Source organism: Poeciliopsis prolifica, unplaced genomic scaffold, assembly GCF_027474105.1.
Source record: "Poeciliopsis prolifica strain line A6 unplaced genomic scaffold, Auburn_PproV2 SCAFFOLD001, whole genome shotgun sequence".
NCBI lineage: Eukaryota > Metazoa > Chordata > Actinopteri > Cyprinodontiformes > Poeciliidae > Poeciliopsis > Poeciliopsis prolifica.
The window spans coordinates 11,981,403-11,999,516 of NW_026562376.1; the positions used below are offsets into that span (position 1 = coordinate 11,981,403).

At 41.3% G+C, this 18,114-nt stretch overlaps 1 protein-coding gene across 2 annotated transcripts in view; it reads right to left on the minus strand.

The window, feature by feature from the left end:
* The window catches only part of LOC129364591 (genetic suppressor element 1-like), a 45,061-nt gene extending 27,550 nt beyond the window's left edge, over nucleotides 1–17,511 (minus strand). For both annotated transcript variants that reach the window (XM_055037338.1, XM_055037328.1), the window contains exon 1: nucleotides 16,997–17,511. In XM_055037338.1, the coding sequence (XP_054893313.1) occupies nucleotides 16,997–17,033 (37 nt within the window). In that variant the 5' untranslated portion in view covers nucleotides 17,034–17,511. The remainder of the gene's footprint in view (nucleotides 1–16,996) is intronic.
* Nucleotides 17,512–18,114: the final 603 nt, after the last annotated feature.

An 18,114-nucleotide genomic window follows, 5' to 3' on the forward strand; every position in this document is an offset into this window, starting at 1 on the left:
ATAAAAAAGGTGCTTCATAAGTACTGACCATCCATCATTACAGCTGAAACCGAAACAGCTTTTTGAAAATTAAAACTGTCAGCTTGTCCACATTTTATGTCCATGGCAAGAGGAGGTAATCTGCGGCATAGCAGAGGCTGTTGGTTTCAATAAAATCACCAGGGTTCCCAACCCCAAACCGCACAACTTTAGTACATGCATTACTCCCTTTTTCTGCCCTTTTCCTGTCTAAAGGCTGCAAATAAAAGGCATAGATGCTATAAAATCTAAAAAGAAAACAAAAAAAACAAACCAGAATCTGAGAGTTTCATATCACCATGGATTACTTAGTGCTTTTGGTACAACACAGTAAACATATGCACTAAAAAAAAGGAGAAAAAGAGAATATTTAGACAGAATAGAATAGAATAGAAATATCTTTCATTGAGGAAAATGTACATTTATGCTGTAGTAACAGCAGCATCAAGTATGTAGCTTCACACTAACATGTTCAAAAAGTATAGTAAGAAATGTGAAATCTATAAAACAGAAACTAGATTAATAATAGTATACTGTACAGTCAGAACAAGATTACAACATAAAAACACTGTGCAGTCATCAAAAACAGCACACTCTGATCCAAGGGATGTAAAAAAACAAATGTACACAACTACAGAAAGACTGAACTATGGATCACTGAAGGGAGATGAGAACCGAACAGAATTGTGAAAGGCCAGAAAGAAACATGAACTGCCAGTAAAAATGGTGCCTAATCATAAAGAAGAAGCATAAAAACAATCCAACAGTGTTTGATATTTTGTTGTATGTTGCAAGTGTTTGCAGAATAATCTTGAAAAGCTTAATCCTGATAATGAAGCATGCACTGGAATCATTAAAGTTTGCAGCTTTAACTATTGTGAGCATCTGACTGGTGTGAAATATGCAAAGCAGCTCAATGTATCACATAACAAAATTTGATGGTTTTTTCATCAGCAGGCACAATATCACAACGTCACCTATAAGGGACTCAGCTTTTAGCTGTATAGTTCGTAAATAAGAGATTTTGTAATTTATTCCTACCAAATGATTTGTTTTAAACAGACTTATGAGTTTCAAAAGCAGTAAAATTGCTTTCTGCGTGGTGCAGCTGGCAAGCAGCTATCACATCTGAGCTTCAGGTCTCAAGCCAGCTGCTTGCTGGGTTTCCTGGGTACATTGTTGGTTAAATGCTGAATAACTGCAACATTTGCAGTCTTTGTTGTGTTCATTATCTGTATCTCAACACCAACTGCCAATTAAAGCAACAACAGCAAAAAAAATAAAAAATAAAAAACTGGGAAAAACAATACCTGGTTCTTGCAGCTGGAGCAGAGAAAGCAAAACAATGACTTGGAAGATAATTTCAAGTCTGAAAAGATCTACAAAGGTAATTAATTAATAATTATTTACATGTTTTTTGTAGGATGTTGTTTCACTAGACAACCCCAAAAAATGTATTTATTACAAACCAAACCAGTAGATGCAAAAGCAAATTCTTGTAATCTGATTCATGGGCTTGAATGTTAAGTTGAGGTTTCTAAAATGTACTGACGTTATCGTTCTTTGGGTGGACTAGTAACAAACAGCTTCAGTGAATTTTATGACCAAGAATTGAGTGTACTTGTTTAAATGATGGTAAATTTCCTCAAAGGCACGGGCTTTGTGAGTTTGCATACAGGACAACTAATAATAGATAAAACAGCTGGACATTAGATCACTTAAATACACCAATTTTATTGAAATGCGTTGGTTTCTGGCTTTAAAGGAGCACAGATTTTCATTTGGGTGTCAGTGCCATTTCTGTTGCTCAAAGTAGTTCTGCTTTATAGAAGCTAAAATCTAGTTTTAATTTGGGGTCATTGTCCTGTTGGCAGGCCCGGCCCAATGCATAAGCAAACTAAGCAGCCGCCTGGGGCCCCAGGGCCACTGAGGGACCCCTCAGTGGAGCTGATTTTTTATTTATTTATTTTTAGTAATTTCTGTGTTTTTATAACATCAAAAACACACAACTTTACTCTGAACTGATTTGTTTTACAATAATATACATTTGATAATGCATGTAGAAATCATTATTTCATGGATGAAAATAAAATAAAAATTGCTCTTGGGGCCCTTTGGTGGCCGCGGTAGGTACTGCATGCTTCGCTGGTATCATGAGCTGCAGTGCAGTGAGCATCCAAACATCCAAAGCTGTGGTAGAAGTTAAGTTCGCAAAACAATGTCTCAAATAAGGACTTATCCTTCAGGGAGGGCGAATAGAAAAAGCCAAGACAAAGGTTTGTTTTAATGAGCCTTGGTAATCTAATGCAATGTAAAAGATTTGTAAGGCTGCTAGCTTGAGGGCGACCTGGAACGGTCCAGTTCAACACCCAAACATTTATGCTAGAGTCTTTGTGTTTGTATGAAACTGAGTTTTAAACTTCAAATGAGTAGGTTCTTTTTGCTGATATTATTTTTTTTTTTTTTGTCTGAAATGTCGCTAAATATAGCAAAGAAAAAGTCACTGCGATGGCAACAGTGGGTGAATATTGTTAACTGTAAACATGCAGACCAGACCTGGTGGGCCGGTCTGTCAGTCAAACCTCTCACTGTGCAGCAGACGAAGTCTGATTTTCAAACCTTTGCTGACGAAAATAAGATTAGGGGATAAGATCAGCTTTTTATGCAAGTATCAGCAGATCATGACCCCCAAATTAAGGAAACCGCCCAGAAATCAACTGGCCAATAAATCAGTTGGCCAATAAATGTATCATATTATACATGTATATAATGTAAACAGAACTGCCAGAGATGCAACAGGTTTACAGCAGATGTGTGAATGATCTAATGATCAGACTTCTGACTGCAGCCAGTCCACATTGTTAGCAGAACTTCAGGGCCCCAAAACCACATTTCGCTTTGGGCCCTGTGGAGGCTTGGGCTGGCCGTGCCTTTTGTGACACCTAAATGGTTGTTTGTCTCAACAAGCCAGCTGTTGAAGTGAGGTGAAGAATCTGAAGCTATAGTCATAATTCTGCTCAATTCTCATCTCCCTTCAGTGCGCCGTCGGGGCTTTCTCACATTGAACTCGATTTCTCAGATAAAACTTCAACCGGGCACTTCTCTCTTCGCTGTGGAGGATGGTTGAATACATTTGAAAACCGCAGCAGAATTATTGTCTATTTTGGAAAAGCTAAATACCACTTCAAGCAAGCATAAATATGTTTTTTTCTGAATCGAAGAAGTTATTTTTCATATTGATGTTTCCATCAAGCTTTTCTACTGTGCTACATCAAAAAGTGCATAAGTGGAAAAATGTCGAAAGCCCCAAACTTTAATACGATACAGTAAAATTAAACTGCTGTCGTTGAATATAATCACAACTACTAAAATGTTCTCACTCTGTTAAGGGAAAATGATGACATTTGAATAAGTTTGGCTTCATTATACAAGACTGTCCCTGGATAACTGGTGAAACTACAAACAAACTATCAGAAGGATGAAGAAATAAACATGTTCAGGAGCGTCTCTCTGTCAGCGTGTGCAGTAAGTCCTCTCAGCCAGCTTCCTTTACTCTAATATTTCAACATCTCCCCTGGGTCTTCTCAGCCTGTTTCTTTCCTGATTGTTCATCCCTTCATCTCCTCATCCCTCTCTTCATGTCTCCCAAGCAGCTGCTGCTTCACTTTGCAGCTTCTTAACAGCTGTTTGGCATCAATTTGCGCTTCCAAGTGTAGATTTCTACCTTGTCCGTCCTTCTCGTTCTCGATTTCCCTCACTCTCTCGTTCCCTTCCTGTTTCCCCAATCGCTTTCCTGAAACAAACAGCCTTGATGTTCTTCTTCCAGTCCTTCCACACAGATTTGTGCAACACTAACGAAGAAATCCCACGCTAGTATGCACACAAGCCTCAAATTAGTCAATAATTTACACAGATTAACAGCCCTCCCTTTGGAAGCAGCAGGTTCAGGAGGAAGCGCTGGCAAAGAAAATAAATAAGCAAGGCCCCTCTATAATCCTCAAATCTCTCTTTGTGTGTCTTGTGTCCAGACCCACACAGGAGAAAAGAGGGGGAGTGAGCGCGTGTGTTTGTGTCTGCAGAGACTTGTGCAGTCTGACATGATTTATGGTTCTGCTGTGCACTGCAGGCAGACACTCTCGGTTTTCTCTGAGGTGGGTGTCTCACCTCCATCCTTTGTGACCCATACAGGTTGTACATCTCTCTGAGTAAGTGTGTTTGCCAGGGGGGGGGGGGGCGAGAAGAAGAAGATAAAGTGTAATATGTGCACATGCAGGTGCAGGAACCTCTCGACTGAAAATGTGCCTCTCTGTTTGTGTGCAGAGCTGGAGGTGAGAGGCTTCAGGCGGGTGGTGGGGGGGGGTCAAAGCTTGCAGAGGTGTGGGTTATGCTCGGCGAGGTGACTGTAGGATCCCCCATTAAGCAGCGTGTAAAAGAGGCCAAGCACACAGGCCGTTATGAACTCCAGCAGTAATAGCTTCAGGAATCTCACCGCCTCTGGAGACCCGGTCATTAGCCTGCTCCTCTCTTATAAAGCCCTCTATCTATCACACACACGCACGCACGCACACACACACACGCATTTGTATGCAGACGCAGCCAGACACACCAAACAGCACATCCACCTCTTATTCATCTCTGCCGAAGGAGGGAATAATGCAGCAGATATAAGAACAATCCACCAAGACATCCACAGATGTCTTTGGAAAAAGGGGATGCACGTAAACACACACACTCCCGCAGACACACACGCAGATGCTCATTTACAAAAGCAGTGAAGCAAAGTATCAGCCATGAACCCAAACCTCTGATTATTTAAATATATTCCTCCTCCCTACACCCCCAGTGTGGAGCTGGGGAGACGCTGAAGCCGCCTGTTAGCTGTGGTCAGGTAGAAAATTGCAAACAGAAACACTGTCACATGCAATGCTGCTGGTGCTGCTGCTGCTGGTGCTGCTGCTGCTGGTGCTGCTGGTGCTGCTACTGCTGGTGCTGCTACTGCTGCATGGCTTGACAAGTACTGTAAGAGAAACCAAATCTATCCTCCGAGCTTCCAGTCTCTGTCTTAGACTTAGAGACTTAGAGACTTAGACTTGACTTTATTGATCCCTTGGGAAGACTCCCTCAGGAAATTATAGTTACCAGCAGCTCACAGGCAAAAATGTGGCACACAGTAAGCATACACAAAAGAATACAAAAAAATACAAATTAAATACAAAACAAAGAATATAAATACAACACAAAAGGAAATTATAGCAATTTGGTGGATAGATTGACCAGTGATATGGTATTGCACTGTATGGTTTGGCCTGATAAATATGGAGTTCACATTTGTAGAAAAACTACTCCTTCTTCCCTCTGTCCTGTGTCACCTCCGACCCCCCAGTGAGGAGTTGTACAGTCTGAAGGCGTGGGGGACAAAGGAGTTCTTGAATCTATTGGTCCGGCACTTGGGAAGCAGCAGTCTGTCACTGAACAGGCTCCTCTGGCTGCTGATGACGGTGTGTAGAGGGTGGCTGCTATCGTCCATGATGTCCAGCAGTTTGTTCAGTGTCCTCGCCTCTGCCACCGTCACCAGAGAGTCCAACTTCATGCCGACCACAGAGCCGGCACGCCTGATCAGTTTGTCCAGTCTGGACGTGTCCTTCTTGGATGTGCTGCCTCCCAGCACACCACGGTGTAGAAGAGGACACTGGCGATCACTGACTGGTAGAACATCCACAGCAGTTTGCTGCAGATGTTAAAGGACCACAGTCTCCTCAGGAAGTACATCCTGCTCTGCACCTTCCCGTAAAGGTGGCTGGTGTGTTTTGACCAATCCAGTTTACTGTCCAGCCACAGCCCAAGGTACTTGTAGGAGCCCACGACCTCAACCTCCGTTCCCTCTAGTACGACTGGTCTCGGCATTGGGATCAGTCAGGGATCAATAAACCTCGTCTGTGCTGCGATTTAAACGGATGGCTCAGGAGTTTTACAGACAGGTTCTGGTGAATGTTGACATGCAGTCAGTATCTTACAAAGACACAGCTGTGGGAAAAAGTATTTTATGACCTTACAGAAAGCTTTTCGATGTTTTGTTACAGTGGCATGTTTTGTATCACTGGACAAATTTGAATATCCTGGACACACACAAGTTACAATTCATGGAGGAAAAAGCTATCTTGGTGTGTCACAGCTGCTGACGTAAAGCTTGATTAAAGTGGCAATTAGTTTTTTACATCAATGTGGAGGTATTTTGATCCATTCTTCACTGTAGAGCATTTCTCATGTGATGGTTTTAATAATGAATGGCCCATTTGGTTACTTGTTTAAGTTCAGACTTTAACAAGGTCAGTTCAAGATTTTCTTAGTTATTTGTTTTTTCATCTTTTGGAGAAAGTCAGAGGTGGACTTTCATTGACCTGCTGAATAACAAAAGAGAACTTGACATTAAGGTCGATTGGACTTTCTCTTAATTCAACCAGAGAGGCCCGTTGCATCACACTGTCACCACCGTGACCCCGGGACAACCATGAGGTTTACAGATCATTCCGATGGTTTATTTTTGGGTTAATGTGTTTTTTTCCTTAGATCTGTCCTATGGAGGCCATTATTTCCTCTTTGTATGTTTCTTATTGTTGAATCATAAACAGACCAGTGACCAGTGGATTCTGAATCTCAGACTAATCTTGGTAGGACAGTCGCTGCTGGAATGGTTCTCTTCTCTTAGATAATGTTTCCAGCTGAGGGTCACAGGAGTCCAGAACCCACAGAAACAACTTTGTAACTCATTCCAGACTGAGAGAAGTCAGTGACTTTGTCTCTCAACTATTCTTATCCACATGGATGCAAAGTTGGTGTGGGTAGCTTTTTATTTAATAAATGCAATCGTCATATGCTACCTTTTGTCTTTATCCAGGTCATTTGTTCTAATAAAATAACTGTGGCTTTAACACGGCTCCCTCATTATCTGAAACATTTAAGTGTGACAAAATGGTAAACCAGCAGAAATCTGCAACAGAGCAAACATTTACACAACTGAAAAAGTTGTGTTAAATCCAGATTATTCTCTTTCAAGCAAAATCTACTTTATTGATTTTAACACTTTTTTTTCTTTAAGCCTTGATGGCTCTCTGTTAGCTTCAGGTTGTGTAACAATCTGGACTTTTACTAAATGGCAAGAGCGGTAAGATTATCTATTGGAGGCAAGATATTAACTACTTTTACCTTCTCTTCAAAAACTGCCCCTTTAATTCTGACACTGAAGAGCAACAGCAAAGGCAGAAAGGGGATGTGTTCGCTCCCTGTCCTGAGGCACTGACACCAAAACACATGCAAAGTGCACAATGGCATCTTCCATCACTGTGACCCTTCATGCACACACACACAGACACACACACACACAGACACACACACACACACACACACACGTGCGCACGCACACCCGCACGCCCACGCACAGGAGGGAATCTTCCTGCATGTGAGAATTGGTTTATCCAAACACAGATATTCACATCCTAAAAGTAAATAACTGTGGCTTTAACACGGCTCCCTCTAACCCACATGTACATGAATACAGTGGGTAAATGCACACACACACCCACACCCACACCCACACACACACCTACACACAAATGCACACGCAGAGATACCTGGGGGTCAGAGACACTCTGGCAAAGGTAATACTGGAGTCATTCACTCTGTCCTCAGGCACAACACACACTGAAAACATTACATTTACACACACACACACAGATGATGACGTCCACGCACACACACACACACACACACACACACACACACACACACACACACACAGCACTGTAAAGATAAGCCCTAATCCTGTTTATTACCTCCTCCCTCTCTTCACTCTCCCTCTTTTTCATTTTATCTCCCGCTCTTTATTTTCTCTGTCTCTCTTCTTCAAGCTTGTTTCACCAGCAGCAGCACACACTCACCCACTCACGCACACACCATTATTTGTGCGTTGCCAGTTTACCCCTGTGATGTTTGCTGGCCTGAGGCTGAGACGAGGAAACAGGGGAGGGGAGAGCTGATGTGTGCTGCTCTTTTCCAGCTCCGGCTCTGCTCACGTCCTGCAGAGAGAATTACCTTCCCTTTGTCTGCGTGAAGGGGCGGCTGCCTCCGCCATCTGTGCAGCGGATACAGTGGCAGGCCTGTGTGCGCGTGTGAGTGTGTGCGTGCGTGCACTCGTGTGGCTATATGTGTGCATTTCTGTAGTCTTTGACAATGAAGACATCCAGAAAGATTTGATGCGTTGAAGATTAAAGGGTCAGAGAATTACTGGCCTCACACTGAAAGTAATTGAGATGCTAACTCTGACAAAACGGTCTCCTCTCAACATCATTTGGCTGCTAATCCAATTCTCTCCTCTTCTCCCTCCTTTTCAGCTCCTTATCAACTTTTATCCATCTCCTTCTTCCTTCTCTCCTCTTTCCCTTCTCTCCATTCCTGCCTTGTAAACCTTCCCTCCCTCCTCCAGTTCTCAAACCCATTTCCTTCTCTCTCCAGATGGGTGCCAGCAGCTTGCTGTGGTCAGGGCCAATTATTTACATAATTATGATCTCCCACTTAACCACATGATCCCTTACCTGGGCGTGGGCAATTAAAGCCTTCGTCATTATGCAGATTATGCAAATGTAGTCAGGGGCGGAACAAGGTTGCATGTGAGCAAATGCAGATCTGTGAAGATGTTTGTGTGTTGAAGGTTACTGACTTTACGTGTGCAACAGCATAAGGGTGACTAGACTTTGTGTTTTTGTCCAACGTACGGTTCTTTGCAAAGTTTGTGTTCTTTGCTGCCAAAGGAGCCAGACTTAAATTAACGTTTTTTTCTATCAAGCTTCTGCTGATCGAGTACGACATGTAAAGTGTTCAGCAGTTTTTTTTATTATGGTTTCATCACAACTCCAACTTCATGTTAAAAGTCTTTAAGATAAACCTTAACTTAAGCCATTATGTTTCTCTGTGAGGATGGTGTGTTGGAGGGTGAAGTTTTCCTTCACACATCGGGTTTCATAAGTGAGTTTTGTCATGATTTGTGTATTAGGTGGGCCCAAGTGGAGACCAGATGAGGGGAACTGGAAGACATTTGACAGGAAGCAATGAAGCAACTGGAGCTCAGGGAAACCAGCATGAAGGAAGCAGACAATGGAGAACAAGAGAGTCTGGAGAAGACCTGAGAAGGTTAAAGGACTTTGAAGTACTGAGAGGGTTAATGAGTGGCACGAGATGCAGGTGTGACAAAATAAGACAAATGTAGACGCCCTTAGCAACGATGATAATCCAATAACAAAAACAAGAGAAGAACAAAAATACAAAAAGCCGAAAATCAGCTGAATTGGATTCAGGTGTGTTGTTGCAGATGCGATGTAATGCGATGTGATTATTGTTCTTGAAAATGTCTGGGTTCAAAGTTCAAAGTTCACAGGGAGTAGATTATTCTTCCCATCCCAGGATAACTATTTTCACTTCCTGTTTTACTTTCTCTTATAGCTGATGTTTAATTAAGCGCAGACATTAGCAGCTAAAGTTTCAAAAACTTCTCAGTCATCTATGTGAAAAAAGAAAGTACATCATGTCATAAGAGGGGGCATAACACAGATCTGCTGTGTTCCTAGTTTTTTGGGGGGGGTTTAGTTTTTAATCAAACAGAGTGGTGGAATATGTGGCTTGTATTTTTTTAATGTCACATTAACACATAAATATGTGCTAGCAAAAAAAATATGCCATTTGCAAAAGTCGCTAAGAGAAAAAATAAAATGCTTTTAAACATAAAGAACAAATGAGAAAGAAATACAAAGAAATTTCAAAATTCTAGAAACTTAAGACGGTTTCTTTTTAGCAAGAAACCTACTGAGCGAATGATGAAGGCAAAGGATAATAAAAAGCTGTTTAGCATTACTGATTTGTGAGATTTAAGCACTAAAACTAGAACTCAGCTTTGTTTATTTCAGATTTAGCTTTGGTATCCACATTAAAGTCTGGATTAAGTTATTGCTGCGTGTTTTCAGAAGCAGCAGAAACAGAATAAATCCAAAAGGACCATTTTAAAAAACAAAATACTGTCAATCTCCCTGCATAGGCAGCAGCTTAATTGGTGTGTGTGTACTCGTGTTTAGGTGTTTGTGTGTGTGTGTGGTGTGTGTGTGTGTGTGTGTGTGTGTGTGCATGCGTAGCGGCTCGTGCAGGTTCACTGGAACCTGCTAACCTGCTGCAGCCAGGTGGCCGACAGGGCCATGCCTGTGGGTAATCAACAGGCTCTTTAGTGAAGCGGCATCATTGATCGTGCATGTGTGTCTGACTGTGTGTGTGTTTGTGTCCTGTCAGCCAGGACACACTCAGAAGGCTGCGAACCTTACAAAAGGAGGCGCGTGTCAGCAGACATCTGTATTGTGAATTGTATCCTTAAAGACCATAAAGCAGTTTTAAACAGATTAGTGTTTAAAATACTCCAGTCCACTTTGGATGTGACTTGTTATGAAGAGGACAACATGTCATGGCCATGACAGTTTTTGTATTCATTTGGCTTTTTTGTTGTAAATTGTGATTTGAAAGACACAAGCCTTAAGGTAACCGATTAGAGTTGTTTTGCATATGTCAATGTTTGTGTTTGTTTTCCCTTGTTTTATGTTTCAATCCAATTTCCTCACTTGTGTGTGTCTGCAGCTAAGAATTTAAGTAAAAATACTGTATGGATATTAGGAAAATGTAACATTATGAACATCAGGGGGGGTTTGTGCCTGTTTCTTTCCTGAAGACAAAGCTGACTGAAATGGTCAAAATTCAGTATGAAAAATCTTCAACAATCATTTTAGGCAAAGATTTCTGAGCATCCAGTCGACTTTCAGGGCACAGATGGTTTTGCCAGAGAGCTGATTTGACTAATTCAGAGACTGGAAGTCTGCTGGGATTTTTCAGTGCAACCATCATCTAAGTCTTGCTGAAAATGGCCAGAAAAAGAGAAAATATCAAGTGAGCATCAGCTATGTAGACAAAAATCTAAATAGAAATAACAGAAAGCCAGCAGTGACTTGCAACTTTGCAGAACATTATCTCTGAGTGTTCAGTACATTCAACCTTAAGGCAGACTACAACAGATAAAGACCAGATCTAGTCATTCCTGTCAGCTAAGAACAGAAAGTTACAATTACCACAAATTCACACAAATTTAATAGATTTTCTGAAGGGTTTCACATTAAGTTACACTTTAGTCTAACCAAAATGAAAGCATGAACTCAGCAGTGGTATTGGAGACGCTTTTTTAGCACATTTTGGGAACTTTACAACCAAAAGACCTTCATTTAAACACCACAGCTCAAACTACCTTTCTGATGACTATGACCCCTTTCACAAAGTGCAAGGGACTTTAAGTTGGTTTTTCCAGTTCACTGTGCTCCGGTCGGGTCAAACATCACCAGTTTATCTGAGAAGTCAGAGCTAGGACAGTTTGAAGTCTCAGCTGAGCTGACCTCTTTCCATTTCCAAGTCAGAAAACCAGAGGAACGTTGTTGTTGCGTTAATTACAATTGCCATTACAAGACATTCAAACGCTAGAGAAACATGTTCACAATTAAATTTTATACAGAACTGTGTATTCCTTTTCTCTTAAAAGCATACACACTTTTATCAGAAGTGCTAATAAATAGTTAATAGCAATTTTCACCAACTACATGTTCGATACCGAGCTCAACTTTTCCAGGCAAAAGTCCAACTTTAAGGAGGTCTTGTTTGTTTCATTTCTGATTAAAAACCATCATTAAAATCACCACCAAGCTGATACTGTTCAATTTTAGTACCTCTTGTTATGTCATTAACGCAAATATGCAAAACACAAAAGTAGCAGTTTTTGAAAACTTTGTAGTTTAAGTCTAGCAGTGAAAAGCTCTGCTTTATTACCCAGTTACGTTCTCATAATCATTGTTCATTGCCTAGAGAATAACAAAATATATGCTCAGCATAAATCTCTGCCAAGAAAAAGATTAACATATTTGATTAGCAGAGGAAAAATAAGACCTCTACATGTTTTACTTGGAAGTTCATGTGTTTGGCTTTTTACTTTGCTTATTTGTTTGCATTTTCTAGAGGCAGCCATCCTGATTGGGACATTAACGTCTGCAAATTTTATCTGCTGTTTTCTGCGTTTAACTTCTCTTTCCACCATCTGCTCATTATTGCACATCAAACTGTTATTACAGTTTTAGTATTAGTGCTGGTGCATGACATGTCTGTGTGTCTCTGCCTGTGAGTGTGTGGAAGAGAGGAAGGGAGGTTGCTCGCAGTTGCAGTGATCACCTCAGGTCAAAACCTGCTGGCATTTATTCACATCTCCAACGCCCAGAGGGCACAAACCTCCTACGTGTGTTTGTGTGTGTGTGTGAGACCTGAAGCTTTTTTGCTTCCTCTAAACGAGTTTAAAGATTGTATAATGACGGTATGTGAGTGCACATGTCGGCTTGTGTTGTCAGTGAGTCCTCTGTTAATTAAGAGCTCATTAGTGACACCAGCTCTTTCACCAATTAGCATTAATTTGCCTTCTTGCTCAGTTGTTTGTTTTTCTTGTTGAAAAATTTACCAAAGATTCTGTTTTATTAATTTCACTTTACTCGTACATCTTTGTCGGTTTGATTTTCTCCGTCGCCGGAGGTTAGAGAAGATGAAAACTATTTTATTTATGACTTCCTTTGTACTTTTGTCTCGGCGAGAGATAGTCATCCGGCTGCTGCATGATGTGTGTGGTTTTTATCTCCTCCTTGTTGTCATGGTCTTTTATTCATCTCATTAATAACAGCGCCCTTGAGGTGGAGCACCGTGACCCTGTTTCCATCGCCGGTGAGCAAAAGCACGCACGCAGTGCCGCACAGAAACGCACACAAACACACAATCAGCAGCACAGGAGATCCTGGCAGCAGCCCCCCCTTGAGGCAGCACCCATGTCAGCTTCCCGCGCGACCACACAAAGACAAAATGAATGCAGAGAAGTGCGAAGTCAGAGCATGCAGATGTGAAACGCTTTGATTTGACCCCCAAGGACCAATCATATCATCCCTAAAAGAAAACTGATGAGGAAAGTTATATATAAGTATGATTCAGCCTGAAATATTTGTGTCAATTATTAATTACATTTTTAGGAAAGGACAGTATGTCACGTACTTAACTAGATAATTTAAAAAATACTTTTATTTTTATCATTAGAAGGGACTGTTATTGGGAACAGACCCTTCAGAGCCTGGTTGGGTCAGTCTTTTCAAACTAGTCTGTACATCAAATCATCAAAATACAGACCAAACCACATGAGATGTTCTCTGCCAACAAACATATAAATAACTCAGAATAATTTGAATTGATATGAGTTGCAACAACCTTTAATTTTTCTTAGGTATAAATAAGGCACTTTTGAATTTGAACTACTAATTATATTTTTCAGAGAGCATATTACAAGCGCTCCGCTGGCCATCAAAAACAACAACAACAATAAAATAATATTTGTGTTTCTTTGTGGTTGCTTAATGATACAGTAACAATTAAACAAAATGTTGCCAATTTTAGGCCAAAAATAAAAATAATGAAATAACTCAGCAAAAAGTAATCTGCTCTTTTTGGTTTTGTTTACATGGTAGTACCACAATACAGCTAGCTGCTGCAGGAAGTTACAAAGTTCTGGTCAAAACTTATATCTTATAGTTGCTTTAAAGTTTTGGGATTGTCAGTGAAAAATATTTTCAATGGCCTAATCACTGCAGATTATGTTGATCATGGTTAGTAGTTTTTAAATTTGGCGATGCAGTCAATGCGTTTACACACCCTGTTTTGTTTTTGATCGTTGATTCAAAGTTTCCACACAGCTGCAGATAAGATCCCGAAGTCAAAAACAGAGTGAATGTGCTGCATCCATCTGACATCTGTCATAAATCACACAGCACTGCGTCCTTGTGGTTTGAACACATACCATGGAAATCAATGCCGGGGTCAAGTCGAACACTTTCATGGTGCCCTAGAAAAATACCACAGCAGCCAATAAATACGACAGGCTTATATACACAACGACAATCTAAATTCCTCATCCTATTGACTCAACGATAATGTAAGCGTGCATGAGTTAGTGCATGACTCGATCGAAACACAAATGCCAAAGAGGGGATTCTTCATGTGGACAATGGAGCGAGGCTCTGTCCATCTCTATCAAAATGTCATATTTAAAGTATTCTTACTGTTGTTGGGATCTTTACCCGGCCTCCAATATAGAAAGTCATATAGTAGTAGGGATTTAATCAAAAATGATTGCACTTCAATTTGAAGAATCAATCTTGACTATCATAAACTAGACACAAACAAAAAGGTTTTAATCTGCAAATGTTGTATTTGTAGAACGCCACAATTTAATCTAATAAAGCCTTATCATATTAGATTATATATAAATATATATATATATATATATATATATATATATATATATATATATATATATAGATATATAGATATAGAGAGAGAGAGAGAGAGAGAGAGAGAGAGAGAGAGATAGAGAGAGAGAGAAACTGAGAGGAAGTATCTGGATGCAAATGTGTGACACAGAGTTTTCAGGCTGTCTGAAAAGTTAAAAATCATAAAGTTTTCTCTTCAACTCAACCAAAGCACAGAAATGTTGTGCTGTGTCAGTCCACCACATAAAAATGCTAATAAAAACAGTGAAGCTGTGGTTTTATTTTGACAACATGTGAAAAGCTTTGAGGGCAATAAATATTCTTTTAAAAGCCTTGAAGTCATTCAATTACCACCCCCTGCTGTAAATACATGCTAAATGGTCACATACCGAATCAAAACACTGTCCAACAAATGAATTACTTACCACTTAGAGAAATTGCTGCCAGATTTGTGCTTTTTTAAGTAAAAAAAATGGCACATGTTGATCATTACATTTTAATATTTCTTTACTGAAAACACATTGCTTTCATTCATGAAGCCACCAAAGCACACAACATTTGTGCTATGAAGTTTGAGTTCTAGTTTTATTTATTAGTATCAGAGACCCAAAGGCTGTTTTTCCTGAAATGGCATAAAGTTTTGTTTTAAAGTATTGTGGGAATCCTCTGTCAAGCCTCTGAAAATAAAAAGGAAATTGCTGCAATGTGTGTGTGTGTGTGTGTGTGTGTGTGTGTGTGTGTGTGTGTGTGTGTGTGTGTGTGTGTGTGTGTGTGTGTGTGTGTAGGGCTCATCTCTGCAGGGGGTCCTGAGAGCAGAAGGTAGCAAAATGCCACCCTCTTCTTTTCTGTGTGATCGCGTCATGTTAAGGTCACAATGTGCTCAGGGTAACAACGGCTAAATGTGGCTCACACAACTAGCTTCCTTTATTGTTCCCTTCAATATTTATTCCTCATCCAGCCTCACTCAGCTGTGCTTCTTACACCTTGACTAATCACACCGTAATCACTAAACACACACGCGCACACACGCGATCCCCCTCACCCTCCACATTGTCAAATGATCATTGAGGAGCGAGTGTGTGGCTGACACAGTCTCCACAGCAACGGCAGTTAGGACCAGGAGGGGGGCTGGGACATCTTCAAATGTGTGAGTGATGAGAGCTCACACACACACACACACACACACACACACACACACACACACACACACACACACACACACACACACACACACACACACACACAGACTGGCATAAACAGGTGCACACGGCCACACACAAAGATGCCAGCTTTGACAAGAAACCCATTTACACACACACACACAAGTTCATGCACAAGCACACAACATGAGACCTGGGGAGCTGAAAAAAGAGGGATGAAAGCCGAAGAAGAGGGAGGAAAAGAGGGGAGTGTTGCTCCCTGGTGAGATTTCTTCTTCTTCTTCTACTTCTTCTTCTCCTTTCGTCCTGTCTTGTTCACATGAGCACAGGCGGCACGCAGAAATATGGAAACAGTGACAAAGCAACACATAATCACCCAGATTCAATCATTTATGAAAGCAGATGTATAATTCAAAAAGCAGCATGAAAGATTCACAAGGCAGAGAGCATTGTTTAATCTGGCCCACGCCCTTTAATTGCCCCCCTAACTGCCCTCCTCCACCACCCCCTCTAGCCCCCACTTTCCCTTGTCTTCTGGACTCAAACTGGATTTTAATCATTGACCAAAGACAACAAGGAGGTCAGAGACCTGAGTGAGAGTTCAGAAGGGAAACACATCTGACCTCATGCAGACAGCAATCTGTACAAACCCAGTTTCCTTTTCTTTCCTTTCCTTTCCTTTCCTTTCCTTTCCTTTCCTTTCCTTTCCTTTCCTTTCCTTTCCTTTCCTTCCTTTCCTTTCCTTTCATTTCCTTTCCTTTCCTTTCCTTTTCTTTCCCCGTCTCTCCGAAACTTGTCATTTCTAATCCTCTCTCTGGCTGCTGTATTTTCGCTGACCTCCTCCTGCTCTTCCTCCTCCTGCTGCTCCTCCCTGCAGCTTAATTCCCACACTCAACTCTCAGACATGTTTGACCACCTTTTTCCAGGTAACCTCACACCTGCTTCCACTCTGTTAACAGTTCACTCCTGACAAAAACGTTGCTGCTGTTTGGCAAAAAGCTTTAAAGCAAAAAAAAAAGAAAAAAAAAAGAAAAGACTGTCTAAATTTAAATTAACGTCACTTTCTTATAAATAAATAAATATTGACATCAGTCATGTGAATGTGAGAAAAAATAGGATTGCTCTGTATGTTGTAGCACAAAATCCTGAGCTTCTCTATGTTGAAAGCAGCTGAATATTAGTTATGAGTCAGACTGAGAAAATGAATGTGGATAAAAGTGAAAGTAACATCCGCTATTAAGCGTTTGCACTTGTTCTTCCTTTGGCGACGATCAAAACGATGGAACAAAAACATTTGTTTTGAAGGTTAAAAGTGCCCGAGACGTGAATCGCATCCAGAAAAGAGGATTTAATTACAAGTGAAATGACTGCCAGCAGCAATTCTGGTTAAAATGGTCTCACCTGGAAGGTAGAAGTGCGGCGTCTTTAATCCAAACATGATTCCCAGGTTTCTCCTGCGCCGACTCAGAGAGTCCGGGTCACAGGATCGAGCTTCAGTCGACCGGGTTAAAGAGTGTGGAGCGGGTGAAAGTCATCAGACGTTTTCCTGCTCCCTGTCTGCTCCCTTCAGGCCCTTCAGGAGGCGTGTGTGTTTGTGTGTTGTTGAGGTGCAGCAGGAGGGAGGTCAGCCCCACTTTCCCCTCCTCCTCACCTCCTGGAATGAACCCGATCAGAGAGCGGAGAAGAAAGAGAAATCGTTCAGATGGAGGGAAGAGAGGAAAGGAAATGAGCTGAGGATGGGTCAGAGTGTGCCATCTTTCTCTGAGGAGACAGCCTGGGAGGGGAGACGCTCTGAGAGGAGTTGGGAGGGTGACAGGAAGGGTAAAAAAAAAGAAAAATAAAGAGGGAGAGAAAGCAGATAGAAAGAGTCTTCAGATGGCGTCCCTCTCCTCTTTTTTTAAGTCCTGCGCTTTGTAATCCCTTCCTTGTTATTCACTCAGCGGCCTCTTGCTCATTTGCCGTATAATGATCTGTTTTTGTGCTCCTCTGTTCTCCACTCCTGCTTCATCCTCTCTCTTTTGCCTCAGTCCCACCACTGACTGCTCAGATCTGCCAGGAGGAGGAGGAAGGAGGAAGAGGGGCAGAGGAGGAGAATCATAAGACACATGAGTGAGGGAGAGATGAATGACTTTGTGTTAGTGCACATTCAACTCCCTGTGTGTTAGTCTATGTGTGAGTGTGTGTGTGCGATCTGAAGAAAGGAGGAAGGATCATGGAGCTGGTGTGAATAAAGAGAGAGAGAGAGGAAAAGAGAGAGAAAGAGAGAGAGAGGCGAGAGGGTGTTGATGCACTTCTCATTATCAGTAGATTGGACTTGTGCCTGAGTGACAGCTGATTCATCATGGGAGAGAGAAAGAGAGAGAGAGCGAGAGGAGGGAGGGGGGTATCTGTTTCTTTCTGAGCTCCTTTTTTTCTCATCTTCTAGTCCTAAAATTCTATTCAGATTTGTTCCAAAAGTTCACAGGTCTTGCACTCCGACCCCCAAAACTGGTCAGAAACACTTTCTCTCTCTCTGTCCC